The 20,439-nt window shown below is 36.5% G+C and overlaps 1 protein-coding gene across 1 annotated transcript; it reads right to left on the bottom strand.

The window, feature by feature from the left end:
- Positions 1–266: 266 nt before the first annotated feature.
- Positions 267–20,214, bottom strand: LOC149831291 (glutamine-dependent NAD(+) synthetase-like). The gene is made up of 11 exons (XM_090012984.1): positions 19,954–20,214; positions 19,140–19,670; positions 18,099–18,212; positions 14,446–14,614; positions 13,725–13,860; positions 7,798–7,936; positions 6,158–6,334; positions 5,829–5,996; positions 1,419–1,514; positions 944–1,072; positions 267–616 (listed from the first exon to the last, which is right to left on the bottom strand). The coding sequence occupies exons 1-11, from the start codon at positions 20,212–20,214 to the stop codon at positions 392–394; spliced, it is 2,145 nt and encodes a 714-aa protein (XP_089869110.1). The 3' UTR covers positions 267–391.
- Between the last annotated feature and the right edge of the window lie 225 nt (positions 20,215–20,439).

Here is a 20,439-nt window from a genome sequence, read left to right as displayed (position 1 = left end):
AGCGCATGTTCACAATCTCATTTCTATCAAGATGCCCTTCAACCATCTGATGCTGTATTTGCTAAGATTAACTTGCATCCATCTATCTTTAAATATACCAGCCAAACAAGTGCCTTAGCCACCACTATCCTTGGCATAAGGTTGTCATATCAGCTCCAACCAAAGTCCAAAGAGAAGGCTGAGAGAGAGAGAGAGAGAGAGAAGAAAAGAATAATCTATGCGTGGGAAAATATTCAGACACCAAAATCTTTTGAGAAAGAAACAGAGAAAGACCAAATGCAACTACCATGATATGAATTAGAAAGATAAGGGTCAACAACATGTTGCATGAATTACATCTTATTACCCCCATAAAAGCAGAGATATCAAAATACCTACCAAACTATTAAAATTACAAGCCAGTCCTCGGGTTTCCAGCGTCAGCTGCTGCAACCCCCATTCCAGTTGCATGGACCATGGAAACTTCCAAGTCTGTTGGCTCCTTAGGTTTTACCACAGGGATGCTGCCAGCTGCACCTTTCTGTACAAGTTCATCAATCTTGCGGAACTGATAAGGCCACCTTGTATTGTATAAAAACTGGCGAAGATCAAATCTATTGTCTTCTGGTGAATAACTCTGCAGGAAACAATGTTGTCTTTCTTAATTTTCCATGATTAGTGAAAGCCTTACTTAAAAATTCAAGAATAGAAAAAATAGGCAAATGTTTGAGCACAACCTGAAAAAATTTAAGTCGAATGAAATAAACAAAATGAAACCATATGGAGTTAAAGACATTGGAGGGTTGAAGGAAAAAAAAGAATAAGAATTTCTATTCCAAAAGATATTAGTTTCCACATTTTAAAAATAAGTCAAGTCTCTTATATCTAAGCTGAATATACTTCATAGAATGCAAGCATAGACAATTGAATAATTAGTCAGTCAAGATCTACATCATGAAAATACCTCAGCATGATATGATGGCGTTAGGACAGTCATCTTATGCCGATTCATTGAGTAGTACTTAAAGAAGTGCTTGACCTTTGCCGCAACCTCAGAAGGAGTAAGCCTACCATGCCACGTGTGAACAAGGTTCTAAAACATAAAAAATAAAGCTATAAATAACAGACATTAACCAAATTATAATGCTATGAACACCTTTCCATCAGGTACAGATCCACTGCAATGGATACCACACCAAGTTAGTCCACAGGAGTACTTGATCCCTTGATGTTTGCTACAGTTGATCGATTCCATGTCATAAATGCATGTGTGTGCTTACATGTGCACACATAATAAGAAAAAACAATAAGATAATTTCATCTCTCAAACAATCTGAGTATAATAAGTAAAAATAATATTATTTAACTATGTCATCATAAGAAGGGTTGTTGCACAACCTAGATAATAAACTGTGATAACCTGAGTTTATGAGAGTAACCTGAAACATTGAGACAGGGCCACATCGGAAAATCTTTCTAAGCCGTCCATAGAATGATAACTCCTCATATGTCATGCCCATATCCACTTCATCTAACTGTGCCACAAAGACAGAACGTTAGACCATGAACTCACATTTTTTATTCAATCTTACTTATTGTCGAATTAGTTTTTTAAATAGAAAAAGCAAATTATTTCATTTCCATCAACTATCATGTTATCATGTCTTTGTATTTGTTGCGATCTGCATTGACAAGTTTAATGTAAATCCATCTACTAATTATGGGATCAGCTGATCCTTGATCTGCAACAATACAAATGTCATTCTAGTTGAAAACCATTTGAACAAACAGATGATAAAATAAAAACTATCCTGCATACAAAAAGTGTTTCCCTCTACCACAAAACAATATCATTGGATGTTCACAGGGCAATATAGATAAAGTTTGATACCAGTGGGGCCAATATGAGGCATATTGATAGCTTGCAAACCCATGCTTTTGAAATTCATTTGCAAGTAACTGATCTGCGGCTTGCACAGGTCAACAAATGAACCAGATAGGTCAATGTGTCCATGCAGTTAGATTAATCGCCTGTCTGAGTCAAGGCATCACTCAAGTTTATGTTCAGTCCAGGTTTGATCACATAAAGGGCATACAATATTGAACACAAGCATGGGCACATTTGATTGAAAATAAATTCCTCAGGCATGTGTGAAAAAATCAGACAAACAACTAAATAGTTGCTAAAACAGAAATCTGATGTATGCATCTTATAGGTACCATAAGTAGTGCAGGAATGTGTGAGAGCTTGCACTTTCCTCAGGCTATCTGGCTCTTCAGTTGCTACTTTCTCTTTTGTAAGCCCTCCATTTGAGGGCATTAATGCAGTTAGACTGTCACCTTCATCTGCAATTGAGTTTTGTCTGATGAAGATTTACTTCCAGCTCTTTGAGGACGAACATGAGAAAGCAATCACTAGAGACATATCTTTTTTTCTTATGCACATTATTGTAATTACAGATCTTAAGGAATTTTAATAAATTTTACTTCATATCTTTCATTGTTAACATAGTAAAAAATGAAATATATGAGTTTTTCATCAGTGGAAACTAATGAATAGTGAGGCCCACCATACTGCATCTTCATCCTTTTCTCTCACATTTTTACTTTGAGATGGCATCACTGGGGCTTGTATCATTTTAAGCTGCACATTGTAGGCATTCAAACTTACTTTATGTGAATGTATCACTCACCTAACATTCTAAGTAATGTACGGGCTGAGATTCTTACTAGTTTGGAAGTAAATAGAAGGGAATGGGCATGACTTGATGCACAGCCACCACAAGATGTTGCCCAGTTATCACAAGATTGTTAAATATGTGTATATGTTATTGTTCACATATATATAGTACATATATATATATATATATATGTGTGTGTGTGTGTGTTTCTTCTCTTGTAATAAGTAATACCCACTAGGGTTTCTTTTGCAATTCTGCATGTGTAATAGGTCCTGCCCATTAGGGGCAGATTTGATATTTTTTATTTCTTTTATTTTTCCTTTTTTGTCTTTCCTTTTTTATGTAAGGGCATTATGGTCTTTAGGCCATATACCTGTTGGGGCTCCCCAACAGCTATAATGGCCCCCCTTTAGTCCCTCTTTAGCCTAAAAGGACATCTTGAACCCTTTGTGGGAATGCTTCTCTTGAGCATTTGTTAATATAATAAAATTATATGTTTTATGTCTTTGTGTTATGCCCATTAGTGGCTTGTGAGTTCTTGAGTGTTTGTTCTAGCCCTTAGTGGCTTATGTGCACCATCCCATAGTGGATTTGTGTGTGCACCTCTCTTTCTATTTCATTACAAAGATGTCATCCCTGATGGAGAACACTGAATACAACAAACAACAACAACAACAACTATGCCTTCATCCCAAAACAATTGGGGTCAGCGATATGAACCAACAAAGAAAATCATTCTGGGTCTTCCACATGAATCCTTCTCCTCCGATCATTTCTATCCAATGCCATGTTCTCGGTGAGGTTCAAAGCATTCATATCCTTTCTTATCATCTCCATCCAAGTCTTCTTAGGCCTACCCTGACCTCTTTTAACTAATATATTTTTCCATTTCACCATCCTTCTAATTGGAGCATCATTAGGCCTTCGCCGAATATGTCCAAGCCACCGTAAACGATTCTCTCTCATCTTATTTTCAATGGGTGCAACGCCTACCTTCTTACGCATCTCCTCGTTCTGAATCTTATCTTTTATTGTATTTCCACACATCCATCTAAGCATACGCATCTCAGCTACACTCATTTTTTGAATATGATGTCTTTTGGCAGCCCAACATTCCCTACCATATAGTAAAGCGGGCCTAATAGTCGTCCTATAAAACTTTCCCTTCAACCGCAATGGCATTCTACGATCGCACAACACTCCAGTTGCACTTTTTCATTTCATCCACCCAACCTTTATCCTATGATTTACATCTCCATCAATTTCTCCATACTTTTGAATGATAGATCCCAAATATTTGAAACAATCATCCACCGGTATTCGATGAATATTCGATGAAAATGACTGATGTATTTTATAATTTTATTATACAAGTTTATGTAATGAACTTTCATAACATTTATGTTTATGTAATGAAATTTACTTGATGTTAATGGCTTAATGCACATCTATGTTTAATTGATCTTAATGCTTAATTTTTTTTCCTATTGCATTTTTTTCTATTTTTCCTGATTTTTTAGTGTTTTTCTGTTTTTTTGTAATTTTTTAAATGTGTTTTTTCCTATATCTTATGATACAATATGATATAGTACGATATGCATGTCTTCCTTTCTGATACAGATTCCAAAACACTTTTTTCAACATTGGCATGCTAGAATTTTATTAGGCATCGTATTCTAAAGAACAGTGGAGACGTTTCATTTGGATTAAGGATCAGATACCTCATGAATCTTGGTTTGTTTATATCTTTATATAGCAGTTGCTAATAGGCTTCCAATTCTTGATAGACTTCAGAGAAGAGGTATATTTACGGCAAATGGATGCTACTTGTGTACAAGCTCGGAAGAAAATCATGATCATCTGCTTTTAAGTGTAATGTGGCTGTTATAATCCATGGAAGGATGCTGTTAACAAGTTTGGAGTCAAGCGGGTTCTCAACTCAAATATTGGTTGCCAAATCAAGTGGTGGTTTTCCAAGAAATTCCAAGCTAGCTGGATGACTGGGAATCTTGCAAAGCTGTCTTCAATACTGTAATTTGGATATTATGATTTATTTGGAATAAAGTCGTGCATGATGACACAGGTTGGGAGATTGATAGCATTGAGGAAAATTTGGTTTTCCTATAAGGAAATTATATTGAAAATCAAGTGGCCATTGAACTAACTCCGGTTAAAATCTGGTTAAATGGACAACCAGTTATTGATCAATACATTGCTCCACCGTACGATTGTACTCGTTTGCAGTTAGCTGGTTGGGCGATGTCTTCTGGTAAAAGATTTGCTTTTGCAGTTCAGACACAGCAGTAGGTTCTATTCAAGGGTTTATGTTCAATTTCATTTTGACTGAAATAAAGTTTTTTCTTACGTTCCAAATCAAATCCAATCTACTAAGTTGCAGATTATTTCCAATTAGGAAATTGATGGCGTTTTAAAGACAGTTGGAAGGGCAAATGGAATAATTCATCTAGTATTTTGTCATGCCTATCCAAAATTTTGGATGTTTCTGTCTTTGTTAAGGGACCAGATTTGTTGATTTTTTATTTATTCTCTGTAGATATTGTGGTGGGGAATTTTATGTATTGGAAAAATAAGCCACCTGATCATCAGGCTGCTAGTGACTCTTTCCTCATGGATACTGTGTAAATACCTTTCCAATGAACGGAAATTTTGGGGTAACCCCACAGCATTATTCATCAAAAAGGAAATGGGTAGGTGTGTATTATGCAGCTGTCAGAAGGTGTACTGTAGGTGTATACATGATTTGATACACAGAAGAGGATAGCTCAATACAAACACAAAACACAATCAAAATAACAAGTCTTTTTTCCTCGCTGACTGAGATCTTCAAAAGTATGTTTGAGTAAAATTCAAAATTATAAGCACAAGCATAATTAAGAAAAACTTCAGTCATTTAACAATAATGTCCACTCACAACGCTTCCCTTAACACTTGTATGACACTTCAAACATGATAACAAAAACATTAATAAGGAATGGCTTGAGGAAAAGGTCCCCTCCCCCAGTTCATGAAATATGAAACCACAAATAATTAATCATGTCAGAAGTTTTATACGCTTTCCGAATAATGCATTACCCTTTCGTACTTAACTGAAATGCCATGGGGAAATAGTAATAGTAACAATATCTTATAACCAGTCAAGAGAAAGACCTGGGAATAATTGGAACGGATAGGTTCCAACTCTGCAGTTGGAGGAGCTGCTTCGACTTCTGCCAAAGATGTATATCCAAGATTAACAGAAGCCCAGCGAAGGAATGCACGGAGATCCACTTTACTAATACTCCCAATTGGATTAATATCAGCCGAGCTACAATCATACTGCACCAGGAAATGAAAAATATCACACAAAAAACTCAATGACAGGAACAATGGAGACTCAATAAAGGAAAAAGAACGATGGAGACTTAATAAAGAAAAATACAACTGCCCCATCAAATGCATATTAGGGATGTATAACAAATGGTAGTAGAAATTCACACCTTGGTTAGGTACCCTCGCAATGCTTCATCAACATTTGAACTCCCAAGCACAAGATAAAAGCCAGATTTGTTATGAACCCAAGGCATGAGAGACGCTAGCATAAAAGATACGACCATTCTTACTCGAGCTTGAATATTTTGCAGTGCCAGGTTCTCCGTGTTTGAGCCACCATCAACCTTTAAAGAAGGCTTATGTTAATGCTGTGACCCAACTAGACTAGAAACAACACATTAAATGAAACACATTAATGTGCACACATGCAGAAAAGGAAAACAGACATGGACATGAAAGAAGTAAAGAATGTTATGGCCTGATAAGGGGTTGATTGACCCATGAAATACTCTAGCAACCACTAAAATCCATGTAGTCAAGAAAGAGCTCCAGCTTACCACTGGTTTAAGGCCGGGTATGGACTTGAATTGGACAGGGAAGAATAGAATAGTTTTGTAAGCAGTCTTTGGTTCTAGCTTCATAGCTGTCGCTGTTCTTGTATTTGGTTGTCCTACTTCCTTACTTTCTTAAGACAAGAGAGTGATACCTCATCATTTTTGGTAACGGTGTAATTCTTCCATCTTATTAATATACAATTTTCTTTCTTTAAAAAAAAAAACAGAAGACATGAGTTAGTTTATGGTCCAAATATCCTCTCTGTTGGCTTCTCCGTGTTCAATTATGACAACCCCATAGACACAGATGTCATCGATATGTTCAAAACACCATGGTCTTATATAATAGAAAAACAATTTATCATGATCTTTTCAAAATACCACCAATTTAAATATATTGCTTCATGATATTAACACGGTTTATCATGGTGTTTTCACAAGTTGTTTTTCAAACTTTTATACACCTAAAAATGATATTTTGAAAACTTTTCTAAAAATTAAGTTATTTTTCTTACACTGGATTGTTTATTATTATCATTTTTAAATGGAAAAAACTTCCTGAGCATTTCCCAAGATTTATAAGGAAATCCTAAATATCTTGAGAAACTGCCTCATTAAGATGTAACCAACACATTGATACTGGTGACTGGATGCGTACAGTAAGGAAAACACAGGGTGTTCTAGTTCTAGAGAAGCTGTTGTGAACAGGACCATAGTTTTGCAAGTTCAGGTCCTTTAGGCATGTCCTTAGTTCATTGAAACATGGCATTACTAAAATTGGATTCAAATGGTACCAAAACTTGACTTGGGTCAAAAAATCGCTGACAAAAGGCAGTCTTTAGCACAGGTTGAAGTTGAAATTTATTCGTCTGGATGATGTTGAAGAAAGTAGGGAGTACACGTATAGGCAAGGTATCCAAGGCAACCATGTCATATAAATGGACATATACCATTTTGCCAAGTTTCTGAACTGTTTCAAAGAGAGACTTCAAGAACCATCTTTTTAACAAACATCCCTTTTTTAGCTTATTCTAGCTCACATCAGTATCATTTTTAATAAAGAGAAGAAAATAAAAAGGAAATTGGAATCTCCTGTCAAATGATAGACTCAGTCAACAAATTACAGCACTCATCAACAAGCGCTCACCATAAGCCCATAAAGGTAAGACAGAATGAACTTTTCATGTAAAGAGGACACCCCAAAAACTAAAAAGAAAAAAGAACTCAAAAATATAAAATATTCAGATTAGTACCTTATAACAGGGCCTCCTCCCAGAAAGTGTGTGAAACAAGGAGATCAATGCGGATATAACCATGTCAATCTTCATATCAATATGATATGAGCCAATTTCATCAGAGAGGACCTTTGCTCGCAGCCTAGTAGCCTCAGAACTGCATAGATGAAACAACTAAGTCTCAGAGGGCTCTTGTCTCATCCAAATCACAAGATAAACACTGGAGATCATGAGAAAAAAATTTCATGATCCACCTTAATTAGGAAGCTAGCCATTTGGAAAGCAGAGACACAGCACATGGAGAGAGAAAGAGATTTCCATCTGTTACATCCATGGTAACCTTGAAAAAAAAGAAGCGATACATTTGAAATGACCTCTTATTGGAAAATTATCACTCACAAAAAGGTAAGACGTGCAGCCATATGCACAGTAGTATGCAATTAAGACATGCAGCCATATGACCATCAGTATCAGTATGTCATCTATAACTATTGTAAATCAAATTAGATGAACTTGCTCAACTTGTAGTTACTATCTAGATATTATCTCTTAAAGAGTTAGTTATGTTTCAATAAAAGCAGATCGCTTAATTCATTGTATGAAAAAATATTTATTGATAAATCATGCATCTTATGTGCATTTCATCGATAATCTCTCTCTCTCTCTCTCTATATATATATATATATATATTAAGATTGTTGTTTGGTCCTTTGTGCTTAAACCCATTATAGGTTGTGTAAATGAATCCTAATGGGTTGTGATTTATGAGATTGTTCTCATTCATTATTATGTTCAATAAATATGCTTTAATTGCATGTTATATATATGTGTGTGTTTAATATTGATTATCTTGTTCACATTGTTGTATGCATGAATTTAATTAACTCCTCATTTCTTGAAGGATCTTTTGAATTGTTATATTTTATATGCATGTTGTCGTGTTTGCTTAGTATAGTTGATGATTTGTTATTTCATTTGAAGTGCTTTTCTAAAACTTTGAGATATTATTTATGCATGATTGTTTATCTCTTCTTGATAATTTATGTCTTTTAGTGATCAAATTCTCTTATGATTAATATTTATGTTTTCTTGAAAAATATGCTGATTTTTGGTATATGATTGTCTAAAATTTGATTTCATAAAAATTTATCTTTGAGGTATGCTCCTCTCATCATTCTTAATGATTGTCTAATGTTTCTAAAATCTTAAAATTATTGTTGTTTTGTTTTTATCTTTCTTAATGATTGTCTAATGTTTCTAAAATCTTAAAATTATTGCTGCTTTGTTTGAAAATTCTACTTGAGTATTATTCTTGTTCAAAATATATACTTGTTTTGAAACTTTATAACTATTTGGTTAAGATATCTTCTTTTGTGTAGTTGGAACCTTTGTTTTGTTCTCTCTGCAGCTTCTTAAAGATGATATGGGTTGAGAAAGAAATTTCATTTTTGATGCATCATGAAGATGAAGATAGTCGATGCAGGCATTTGGTGAAGATTATCATTGAAGACTTGGATCCTTCCTATTGATTCCTTTTGTATTTTCAAACTTCCGGTATATCACATCGTAAGTTTGAGGGGGAGTATTAAGTTGTATATATATATATATATATAGTTTCATATTGTACATATATATTTCTAATGATGTAATAGGTAATACCCTCTAGGGGTATTTTTGTCTTTTTTAATAGGTTGTGCCGATTAGGGGCACATCAATCCTTTTTCTTTTCTTGTATTTTTTTTGTTTTTGTTATTTTCTATGTCACATAGGTGTGGGTGCGGATACGGGTGAGGCGATGCAACACTTTAAAAAAACTTGGGTGCGAGGGTGCGGGGAGGGTATATATATAAATATAATTTTTAACAGTTTTAAGTTAAAACTATGTGCATGTTTGTGCATTTATGTATATATATAAAACTAGACTTGATTAGGTTTAATTGAACCTACTTTTGGATAAAAATGGACCTCAATGTGGTTGACTTCACCTGACATAAAGGAAGTCGTGCCCAAGTGTCACACCTGCATGGTTGTGGGTGCAGTGCCCTGTTAGAAGAGTTCATGTTATAATGATGACAAGTAATTTTACCCTTGTGTCCTCCTTTGTATCCTCCCCCATTATGTCCTTCATTGAATTTTCTTTCAAAGTGAGGTGATTTATAAGTTTTTACAAAATTTCCGGGTCTTGATACGGTAAGAACCTCGTCATTAGACTTGTGCATTCTAAGTCTTGTTTCTTCTTGACAAATTTGAATAAGAGCCTCACTTATAGAAGAAGTCGAAGTCCTATGAAACAAGGAAGACCTAACTTGCTCAAATTCTGATCGGAGACCATATAGAAAAGAGAAAAGGTTTTCTCTTTCAAGTTGTAATTTTCTCATCTCAATAGCCAAATCTTCTCATTTTGCTTCTAACATAACTAGTTCATCCCAAATGAATGTTTGGTATTATGTACCATAAAGGTCTCTTACACTTTTATCTCTTTGTTTGGTATTATGCACATTGCCTTGAAGATAATATAACCTAGCCATATCTTTTTGAATGAATGTGCTCTTTAAGAAGATCCATGCATCACATGTCCTTTTAAATTTGATGATGTTAGTGGTGATCTTGAACTCCATGGTATTCATGAACCATGAAAGTATTTGAGCATTGCTAGCTTCTCGATCCTCCAACTTGTTTTGGTATTCTTGCAAAGCTTTCTCTTTTTGTCCTTCGGATAGAGCTTTGACTTGATCTCCTTTTCTTCTTGTTAATTTAAGTTGAGGTTTATTAGTAGTTCTACTAACAAACCCCCAAAGCTATTTACCTTTGATTGATTTTTCATTACGATAGCCCATATAAAATAGTTGCTTTCGTTAAGCTTGTAGGAGGTGATGGAGGCGAAATCTCTTTCTCCCATAATGAAGAAGGTTTGCGTTTGAAGACTAAAGATTGAAGATCACCACCACAAAGAGAGCAATCCCAAGATAATTTTCAACACTTCAAGAGCTATAAGCTCTGATACCATGTAATGAAACAAGATGTGCACAATCAGAATGCCCACAAAGGGCAAAACAAGTGCACAAATACAATATGATCTCTAATGGACCGATAACAATCTCATAAAAGAGATATACAAAAACACAAATTCCATGATAACACAATGGCACAACTTCCACACAAGCACAATGTAAAAAAACTAATTTTTATATAACGGCCAATAAGCTTAGAAAAGCTTGTATTACATAGAGTGGTATAGAGCCTCACGTATAATGAAAAGGAGGCAGTCCAACAGTCATATTGACTGACATACAAAAAACAGAAAATAAAAAAACAAAAAAGTCTCTACAGTCCCTATTGGACTGTACTATATTATATGTCATTAAATGACCAAAATACCCCTGATATATGTATATTGTATAAATATACGTATATCAGTTATGTATAAAAATATATACACTATATTTTAACAATGGAGACTTTCCATTTAGGTTCAAGGAGTGCCAACTTATCCCATAGAGAGGACAAAGTAGGGGTGGGCAACGGGTCGGGCCGCCTGATGGGCCAAGCCAACCCGGCCGACCATGGGTCGGGTTTAGGCCAAGATTTTAGGCCCGGACCAAAACTCGACCTGCTATATGCGTGGGCTGGGCCTGGGCCGGCCAACGGGCAACTGAGCAGGCATGATGGGCTTGAGTTATTTATTATTTTTTTAATAATATAAAAATTAACTATTTTCATAGTACCTTGGTAACTACTATTTACCTAATTAGTTATATTAATTTTATGAAAACTAGAAAGATAATTAATTGGATACATGGAAAGTTGAAAACTTATTAATTATTACTATTTACAAATGGATTTGGGTCGGGTCGGGCTGGACCCAACCCGCTTCACATTGGCCCATTGGGCCGGGCCATGGGTTGCTCTTCAAACCCGAGCCCATTAAGAATCGATCAATCTTTGTTCTGGGCCACACTTAAAGCCCGGTGGGCCAAGCTCTAAATGGGCCCAGGTCAGGCCAGGCTGGCTCGATGCCCACCCCTAGGACAAGGCACTAAAATAGTCCTAAACATTCATGACCTTTTGTTTAGTACTTCTAATCTTCAATTGCAAGAAATATTGTCTTGGTCCTTTTGGGGTTTTGGGTATACATACCCTTCATAAAGAACCATGCCTCATTTGCCTTTCTAAACTTGGCAATGTTAGCACAAGTCTTAATATCCACATTATTCATGAACCATGCTAAGATTTTAGCATGGTTGTTTTCTCAATCTTCTATCTTCATTTGATGTTCATAAATAGCTTTGGTTCGATCTTCTCTTTCAAGAGCCTTTTCTATGCCTCCTTCAAGTTTTGTGAGCTTCAGTAGAGGCTCGGGAGTAGTGCCCATCACGTACTCCTAAAGTTTTTCCTCTTTGAGGTGGTTCTCCATTACAACTGTCCACATCATATAGTTAGTTCTATTGAGCTTAAAGGAGAGTTCACTCTTTGCTTCATGCTCCATGACGAGGATGATTGATCACCATGTTCCGAGGTCAAAGTACCCAAGAAGCTCTTATACTGAAACAAGCAGAAATGCAAAATACAATATGCTTAAGCACAAATACAAGTCCACTAAGGGACAACACAAATGCAAAGCCAATACAAAAGCACAAAAGTGCATACAAAGGCTTCAAAGAGCCAAACAAGAGACCAATATAAAAAAATATATTTATTCACTTAACAAATGCTTAGAAAAGCATTAAGATTACAAGGGGAAGTCCCCTATATATATAAGCACAAAAGAGAGAGAAAGGGGGCAGCCCAACTAGTCGTTGGGCTAGCCCCCAACGACTAGTTTGGCTGTTCCAACAATCATATGTATTACAAAATATAAAAAACAAAAAACAACAACAACAACTATGCCTTCATCCCAAAACAATTGGGGTCAGCGATATGAACCAAAAAAGAAATTCATTTTGAGTCTTCCACATGAATCCTTTTCCTCCAATCATTTATATCCAATGCCATGTCCTCGGTGAGGTTCAAAGCATTCATATCCTTTCCTATCATCTCCATCCAAGTCTTCCTAGGCCTACCCGGACCTCTTTTAACTAATATATTTTCCCATTTCTCCAACCTTCTAACTGGAGCATCATTAGGCCTTCGCCGAATATGTCCAAACCACCGTAAACGATTCTCTCGCATCTTATTTTCAATGGGTGCAATACCTACCTTCTTACGTATCTCCTCGTTCTGAATCTTATCTTTTATTGTATTTCCACACATCCATCTAAGCATCCGCATCTCAGCTACACTCATTTTTTGAATATGATGTCTCTTGGCAGCCCAACATTCCGTACCATATAGTAAAGCGGGTCTAATAGTCGTCCTAAAAAACAAAAAACAAAATTACAAAACAGCCCCTACTAGGATGACCCTATTACAAAAGGGAAAATACCAAAATGTCCCTATATATATACACACACACATGAATATAGGGGAATGAAAACCTCCCCAATGGAAAATTTTTGGTATTTTTTTTCAAAATTCTGACCGTACAAATGTGTTCAGCATGATTGATTTACTATAAATCAACACTTGGATCATGAATTTTAGATAGAAAAAATGGTATTCGGAGCCTCAAAAGTTTATGAAAATTGTACGCCATTGATTTTGAAACTTACAAAAACCTATCCATGCATCAGAATCAAATGCTCCAAGAACTGATTCCGATAAAAACAAGCATATAGATCACATTTGCACGGCCAGAATTTTGAAAAAAACACCAAAAATCCAATAAAACGTCCATTGGGGAGGTTTGGGAGGGTTTTCCATTGGGGAGGTTTTCATTTCCCCATGAATATATATAACTATATTTTTATACAGATCTAACACAGATCACATTACCAAACATTTTAGAAGATGACATAAAATCATGATATCACTATTTTCAGTGTATTGCTAAAAAGTGCTAATCTTACCTGTTTTCTGTTCCCATGTAGACGGTATAAAAAATGCGCCTACTGAACTCTTTACTGTCATGAGGGAGCTCGCCATTATGGTATTGACCGACACGTATAGCATCAGCTTTAACTTGTTCATCTCCGTCCGCAATTGCTGCATGCATATGCAGTCATTGAGCTATAAGAGATATGGATAATAAATGTTTGCCAGCTGAGAAAGGTAACTATGGATTGCTCCCAACGAAAATTTTAACTATGAAAAACAGTAGGATAGAGTGTCATTGTAGAAGTGGCTAAAACTGACACAAGAAAGAATTAATGTCATAAAAAAAAGGAAAATAGAATGATAACCACATTTTCTGACTTGGGGAACCATCTCCCACTCCCGTTTTAACCTAGGTTGGGATTCACTTTCAAAGTTGGTACACAAGCCCTCAAAGCAATTCAACCAAAGAATTGAACATCTCATTTTTTTTTATCTTAGCCAGTTTCTAGGATATTCACATTTAGTGAGGGATTTGTTCTAAATGTAAAAATTGGTCTCACTAGATTCTACTAGCACATTGCAAAAGTACCCACCCCCTTAATAAGTTTTAAGTTGTGTTGCATAAGCCAATGCACTAATCCAAGAGAACGTGTCCCCTTGCTATATAATGCATGACGAAGTCTGGATATAAAGATAACAATGGTGAATGGTCTAGATAAACATGAGGATGTTAAATGCAAATATTCAGTGTACCTTTCATGATCAGCTGGCACATACATCCAACAATAGCTGCTACAGAAGAACTATCTGCTTCGCTTGAAAGTGGAAGCAAATATCCAGAAGCTCCACTCCTTCTCAAGTAGTCCCACAACCAACAGCTAGGCCCTAAAGCTATCTCCTCCTCTGGCAAGTGGTACTTGACCTGCAAGGTCATAAAACTTTAGAACTTCGGATAGAAATGCAGAAAAAAGGCAACTTGCTGATAATTCTACACACAAGTTAGCCTTTGCTTGCAGAAAAAGAATTTTCAAAAAAATAAAATAGAATAAACAGAAAGGAGGTGTAGTCATTGCTGCAGTAAGGTTTGTTAACTATTTCCATGCACCTGGTTAGCATATTAAACAAACTTACCATAAAATTGACAAGTACTATCTTTTTCTTCTTTTTACTATCTTTGGGGTGTTTCTTTCATGCCCTTTGCTATGAAAGAGGCCCTTTTTCATAGGAAAGGAAGCCTCTTTCCCTAGAGGGGTAAAACAAACATCTTCGTAGGGTCTACATAATGAATGCAAAAAAACATCTTTCCTATCAAAGCCAGTTCACGCTTCCTCTCATGCTAAAGCACTTTCCCTCCTGGGTTTCCCTCTCAAGAGAAAGTGGTTTCGCTTGGGTGGGGATGCAACAAACGCCCCCTTCAAGTTCACAAATTTCCATAAGGTAGCATAATGGATTCCTTATATAGTAACTTTTCCTTTCAAAATAAAAAGTTGAGACAGCTTTTAAATTATTCAGTCTGACAATTATCATTAGAGATCTTGAACAATCATATCATCACTATGTCACAGGGGGCTAGCAGGGTGCCGCACCCGCGTCGACACGAGCACCGGGTGCGGTCAACACACCCAGGGTCATTTTGGTCCAATTTTCGGACTTAAAAAAATTGCCAAGAAAATTTTTTTGTCCTATATGTCACAGGGATTCTCCAACTAGGTGCCGCACCCGCACCCAATGCGGTCAACCTGACCCTGTGTGCAGTCAACGCACCCAGGGTCATTTATGTCAAACTTTATATATATATATATATAATTTTCTATATTTTTGCCGCACCCCCGCACCCATGTGACATAGTATAATCATGAAGCAAAAGAGAGAACAGTGGTATATAGCAGAGAAGCAGAGATGGCAAGAAAGAATCTGGGCACGACTTTAGTGTAACCATACTTTCCTATTTTAATGAATGCATGCCTAAACAAGTTTTCATTCAGAGCTTGGTTTGGAACCAAGCATAGGTTGCCAGCACATCTATCCATATACATAAACTAGGTTTGGTTTATTACTCTTTACTATATCTATAAATGTAAAATTAACCTAGAGAAGTGCATTCATAAGTGAAAAGCTATTTGTGACCAAGAAATAGCTCACCTCAATTGGCAGCGAAGGAAATTCTTGGAAATTGAAAGTTTGGCAGAGTTTATAATGAACTGCCACAGAAGGAACCTTAGGCTTGTAACTTGCTTGATCTCGCAAACTACTGATTGCTCCTCGATAGCTAACTACCTGATTATTAAGACAGATCAAGAAATGAGTTGTTAGACTGTCGAGAAAATATAAAGGATAATAAATAACAGAACAATCACAGAAGGAAATCCATGCCAAAATGTTTTGGCCTGGAATATACACATGAATATCACATGTACTAACCAAGGTTTCTACTAAACCAAGGCAACATTTTGGATTGCATCCCTTAAAGAATTATAAGCATAGAATAATGTTTTTTCAGATGACGAGTTACATGTGCAAATTAGTAAACTTCCCTTCAAGTTTTGGTGGGCATGCACCCACAAATTCACTTCTTCAAATAATAAAGTAATGATGAACTAAACCCATTTATAAGTTATTCTGGATGGACCATCGACATATCAACAGAACAAACTAGAAACTCGGACATCATGACTGGATCATTTCATTATTTGATCATCAATTTCTGACACCCGCAAAAACATCCACACAATAGGGAAGAATCCAACACTCCTTCCTATGTAGTTGCTCCACATGGTGCCTTTTAAAACTCAATGGACAAAATCCTTAAATGCTGACATCTGGACCATGGAGGGATCATGCTGCAATGGAGTACTGGGTCAAAGGTCAGAACAAGTATCATTTTGAAGTTTGTGTCTGTGGATTGAGGGATTTAAGGGACGTAATCTTGCATTAGTGGAACCAGCCATCTGAAGGCAAATAGGTGGGATTTAGACTGATGGTTAAGTTCAGATTTCTCAAAAGTAAGATGAAAGGATGATTGAAGGAGCATAGAGAATATAGTTTTCTCCTCATGAACACTTAAAAAGTGAAGCTCTGGGAATTTCAACTACAAAGGCGCAACGATGATGGATTGACAGAAATGCGGGGGTTGCATTCTCACATCAGTGACCTGATTTCACAAACTCAACGGCGTATCCATGAAGAAATCTGTTGGAGACAAAGATGACATGAAGAAATCTGTTGGAAATATTTTTAAAGGTTCCAATGCTTTTGATTTTCAAATTAGTTCCATCGGCGATAGAAACAATATGAACTATAAAAGGGTTTAGTGCATTCAGATAAGAGAGATTCTAGAGGAGGCACCAAAATCAAGTATCGAAAACGTATCGGGAGGAGAGGATGTGGAGACGGTGACACTAAAAGTAAGTTGAAGATGTCTTAAGGAATTGTTGAAGTGCTTCCGTTAATTGGTTGATGGTATCCTTAAGGTCTCCTCCTTTCTTGTTTGCTTCTTCACCATTTTTGGATGATTCTTTAACAGTTGCCACCTTCTTCTTAAGCTTGAGACATTCTGGTTTGATATGTCCTGGTTCATTACAAAATGGCATATTATTCTCCTCACTCTACCATTGTTATTCCTCCCAAAATGAAGTCTATATGTTTTGACATAGTTGTTGGGTCTTGACACGACAAGGACTTCCTCACTTCCTTTGTTCATGCCAAGTCAAGTTTCAGCTTGGTATACCTCGACAAGGGCCTCGTTAAGTGAGATAGTAGTAATCCTATGCAAAATTGAGGACCTAATTTGCTCAAACTTGGGTCTCAACCTGAATAAGAACATAAAGAGTTGTTCCTTTTCCAATTACTTTCGCCTCATTTCAATGCACGTGCCTTCCCATTTAGGCTCAAGCAAGGCCAACTCATCTCAAAGAGGAGAGAGAGTTTCATAGTAATCTCTCACACTCTTATCTCCTTGTTTTATAGTTTGAACCTTCTCTTGAAGGAAATATTGTCGTGCCAAGTCTTTTTGCATGAACATGTTTTTTAGAAAGATCCATGCATCACAAGCTTTTTTAAACTTCACAATGTTGGTGGCTATCTTAAATTTCATGCTATTTAGGAACCAAGATAGGATTTGAGCGTTCTCGACTTCCTAATCTTCCACCTTAATATGATGTTTTTTAAGAATTTTTTCTCTTTCTTCATCATCAAGGGCTTTGATTTGATCTCCATCTTTTTTGGTGAGTATGAGATGTGGCTCACATGTAGTGACACTTACGTACCCCTATAGTTTTTTGCCTTTAAGATGGTTCTCCATAGCAGCGGCCCACATTAGGTAATTTGAGTCATTTAGCTTGAATGTGACCACCGTCATGAGTTCTTTTTTGCCTATCTTTGGAGAGAAGAAATGAACTATCACGAACAAGTGTGGAGGAGAGAAATGAAGTATCACGAACAAATGGCTTCAAGGAAGATCCCTTCTTTGCCACAACCACGAACTTTGGAGAAGTATCACGCGATCCCAAGAGCCTATGGCTCTGATACCATGTAATGAAAGAAAGAGAAATACAAAAAGAGCCACCAAGGGCATACAAGAGTCAAAAGAGAGTGCTCAAACACAAGTCCACAAAGGGACAATACGCAAGCTAATCAATAGCAAATATAAAAGTTCACAATAGCAAATACAAGAACACACACTTAAAAATAATATGATCATTATTATGAGAAAATGCTTAAGAAAAAGCATTAATACAAGAGGGGATTTAACCCCCTTTATATAGGCTATACAAGACTCAAAAGAGTAGTTGGGATGCTCCCAACAGCTATAATTATAGCAGTTGGGGGAGGTCCCAACACTCCCAACGACTATATTGGATAAAGTCCAATATACCCTCATGCAAGAGGGAAAAGACAGAATAAAAAATAAAATGAAAAAATATACACAAAGACAAAACTGCCCCTAATAGGCAGTACCTATTACATACATGTAAAAAGACTAAAATGTCCCTACATGGGCAAAACCTATTACAATGAGAAACAGTCAAATATATAAATATATATATATATATATATATATATATATATATATATATATATATATATATATATATATATATATAAAAGTGAATTTATATCAATACATCTTAACAGGCCTACCTTTTCTATTGTTCGAACAATTAGAGGACTGAGACTGGGTGATACCTCGCCATCTACCCCTTAAGATTGATTATATTCTGATCTTTAATTAACAGATATATTCCTTTCTTCTTAAAAAAAAAAATTTGCTTCCAGTGCCTTGAACTGGGAACAACTCGAAATACGATTAATACAAGAGGGGATTTAACCCCCTTTATATAGGCTATACAAGACTCAAAAGAGTAGTTGGGATGCTCCCAACAGCTATAATTATAGCAGTTGGGGAGGTCCCAACACTCCCAACGACTATATTGGATAAAGTCCAGCACCATCTTAATCGTCGGTTGGTCGACAATTGGCTTCAAGAAAGGCAAGTACTTCCTCAAATTCGAAAGAGTGGTGAATGCAGAGACAAATCCCATCGGTATCGTGTAGAAGAAGATGACGAGGAATACAATGCCATAGATCACATACTGCCTGATTTGCCTCATGAAATATGGGATGGATAGATTTTTCCACAGCAACTCACGAGGCTGAGGAGCTGCCGTCACCGTCCATTTTTCGACCATCTGTGCATGGATGGTCTGGGAGGCAGATACAGCGGCTCGCCAGCTGTTAAAGAACACAAGAGCAGAAGCGAGCTGCTTGTCCTTGACGGTGGTCTTCTGTTCGGCCTCTAACTTTGGAGCTAATTCTTTGATTTTCTGGTTGCAGTACTTGATCGTGTCAACTTTCTCACCAATGAGTCCCAGAAATCCAGTCCTGTGCTGCGGCCTAGTTTTCGGGTTTTCTGCAAACACGGCTTCTGAATGAGCAAGTTTCTTCTTGCAACTTTCCAGCTCTTGCCATATTTTGTTGGCCTGTAATAAATACTTGTCATTGCTTATTTACTAAAAATACATGTTTTGATTGAATATTCTGTCACTGTGAGACATGAGCTGTTGATTTTAAATCTCTTCAACAAATTTGAACCTGAATATACCTCATCTAATACATGTTTTTGTTTTCTACCGAGTAAACTATAATAAACACATCTAGAGGTTCAGATTGATCCGAAAAGGCAAAAACAACGGCAACTATGATTCTTAGCAAGATCCTAGTTTATACATATTCCATGTAGGAAGGAGCGAAGAAAAGTAGTACCTCTTTGTTGTCAGTGACCACCATAGATCTAAAGAAAGAATCGGGATGGAGCCTCCTGAAATATGAATCGACCTGCTCTTTACGTGTTTGTTCTGGAGGAAGAGAAGGCATATCTCTAACCAGTACTGCAAATCGTTCGGGCTTAGTTTCATCCGCTTCTAATCGTGCCGCTCTTAGCTCAGAGACATGTTTGTATGCTTTCCATAGTATGTAAAACGTAACAAACGACACCCAGTAAACTGCTAATAAATGTGCCCACATCCTGGAGCTTTTTGGCTGCGTATTGAACACACACCAGTTCACAACAAAGAAACATGATAGGAAAAAGTATTGCATTTGAATCATGTGATGATGACAAGTAATTAGGTTTTTAAAGGGTCCAAAAATCAACGGCTCAAAATGTGCCAAAATTTCTGTCACTCAAAAGATCACATTTTTACATTAGAAAAGCACAACCCAAGGCTTGATACTTGCAAACAAACCACG

The sequence above is a fragment of the Nuphar pumila genome, chromosome 7 (assembly GCF_984573655.1).
Source record: "Nuphar pumila chromosome 7, dmNupPumi1.hap1.1, whole genome shotgun sequence".
Taxonomy (NCBI): domain Eukaryota; kingdom Viridiplantae; phylum Streptophyta; class Magnoliopsida; order Nymphaeales; family Nymphaeaceae; genus Nuphar; species Nuphar pumila.
Note: the sequence above shows the minus strand (reverse complement) of the source record. Positions and strands in the feature narration are given on the sequence as shown.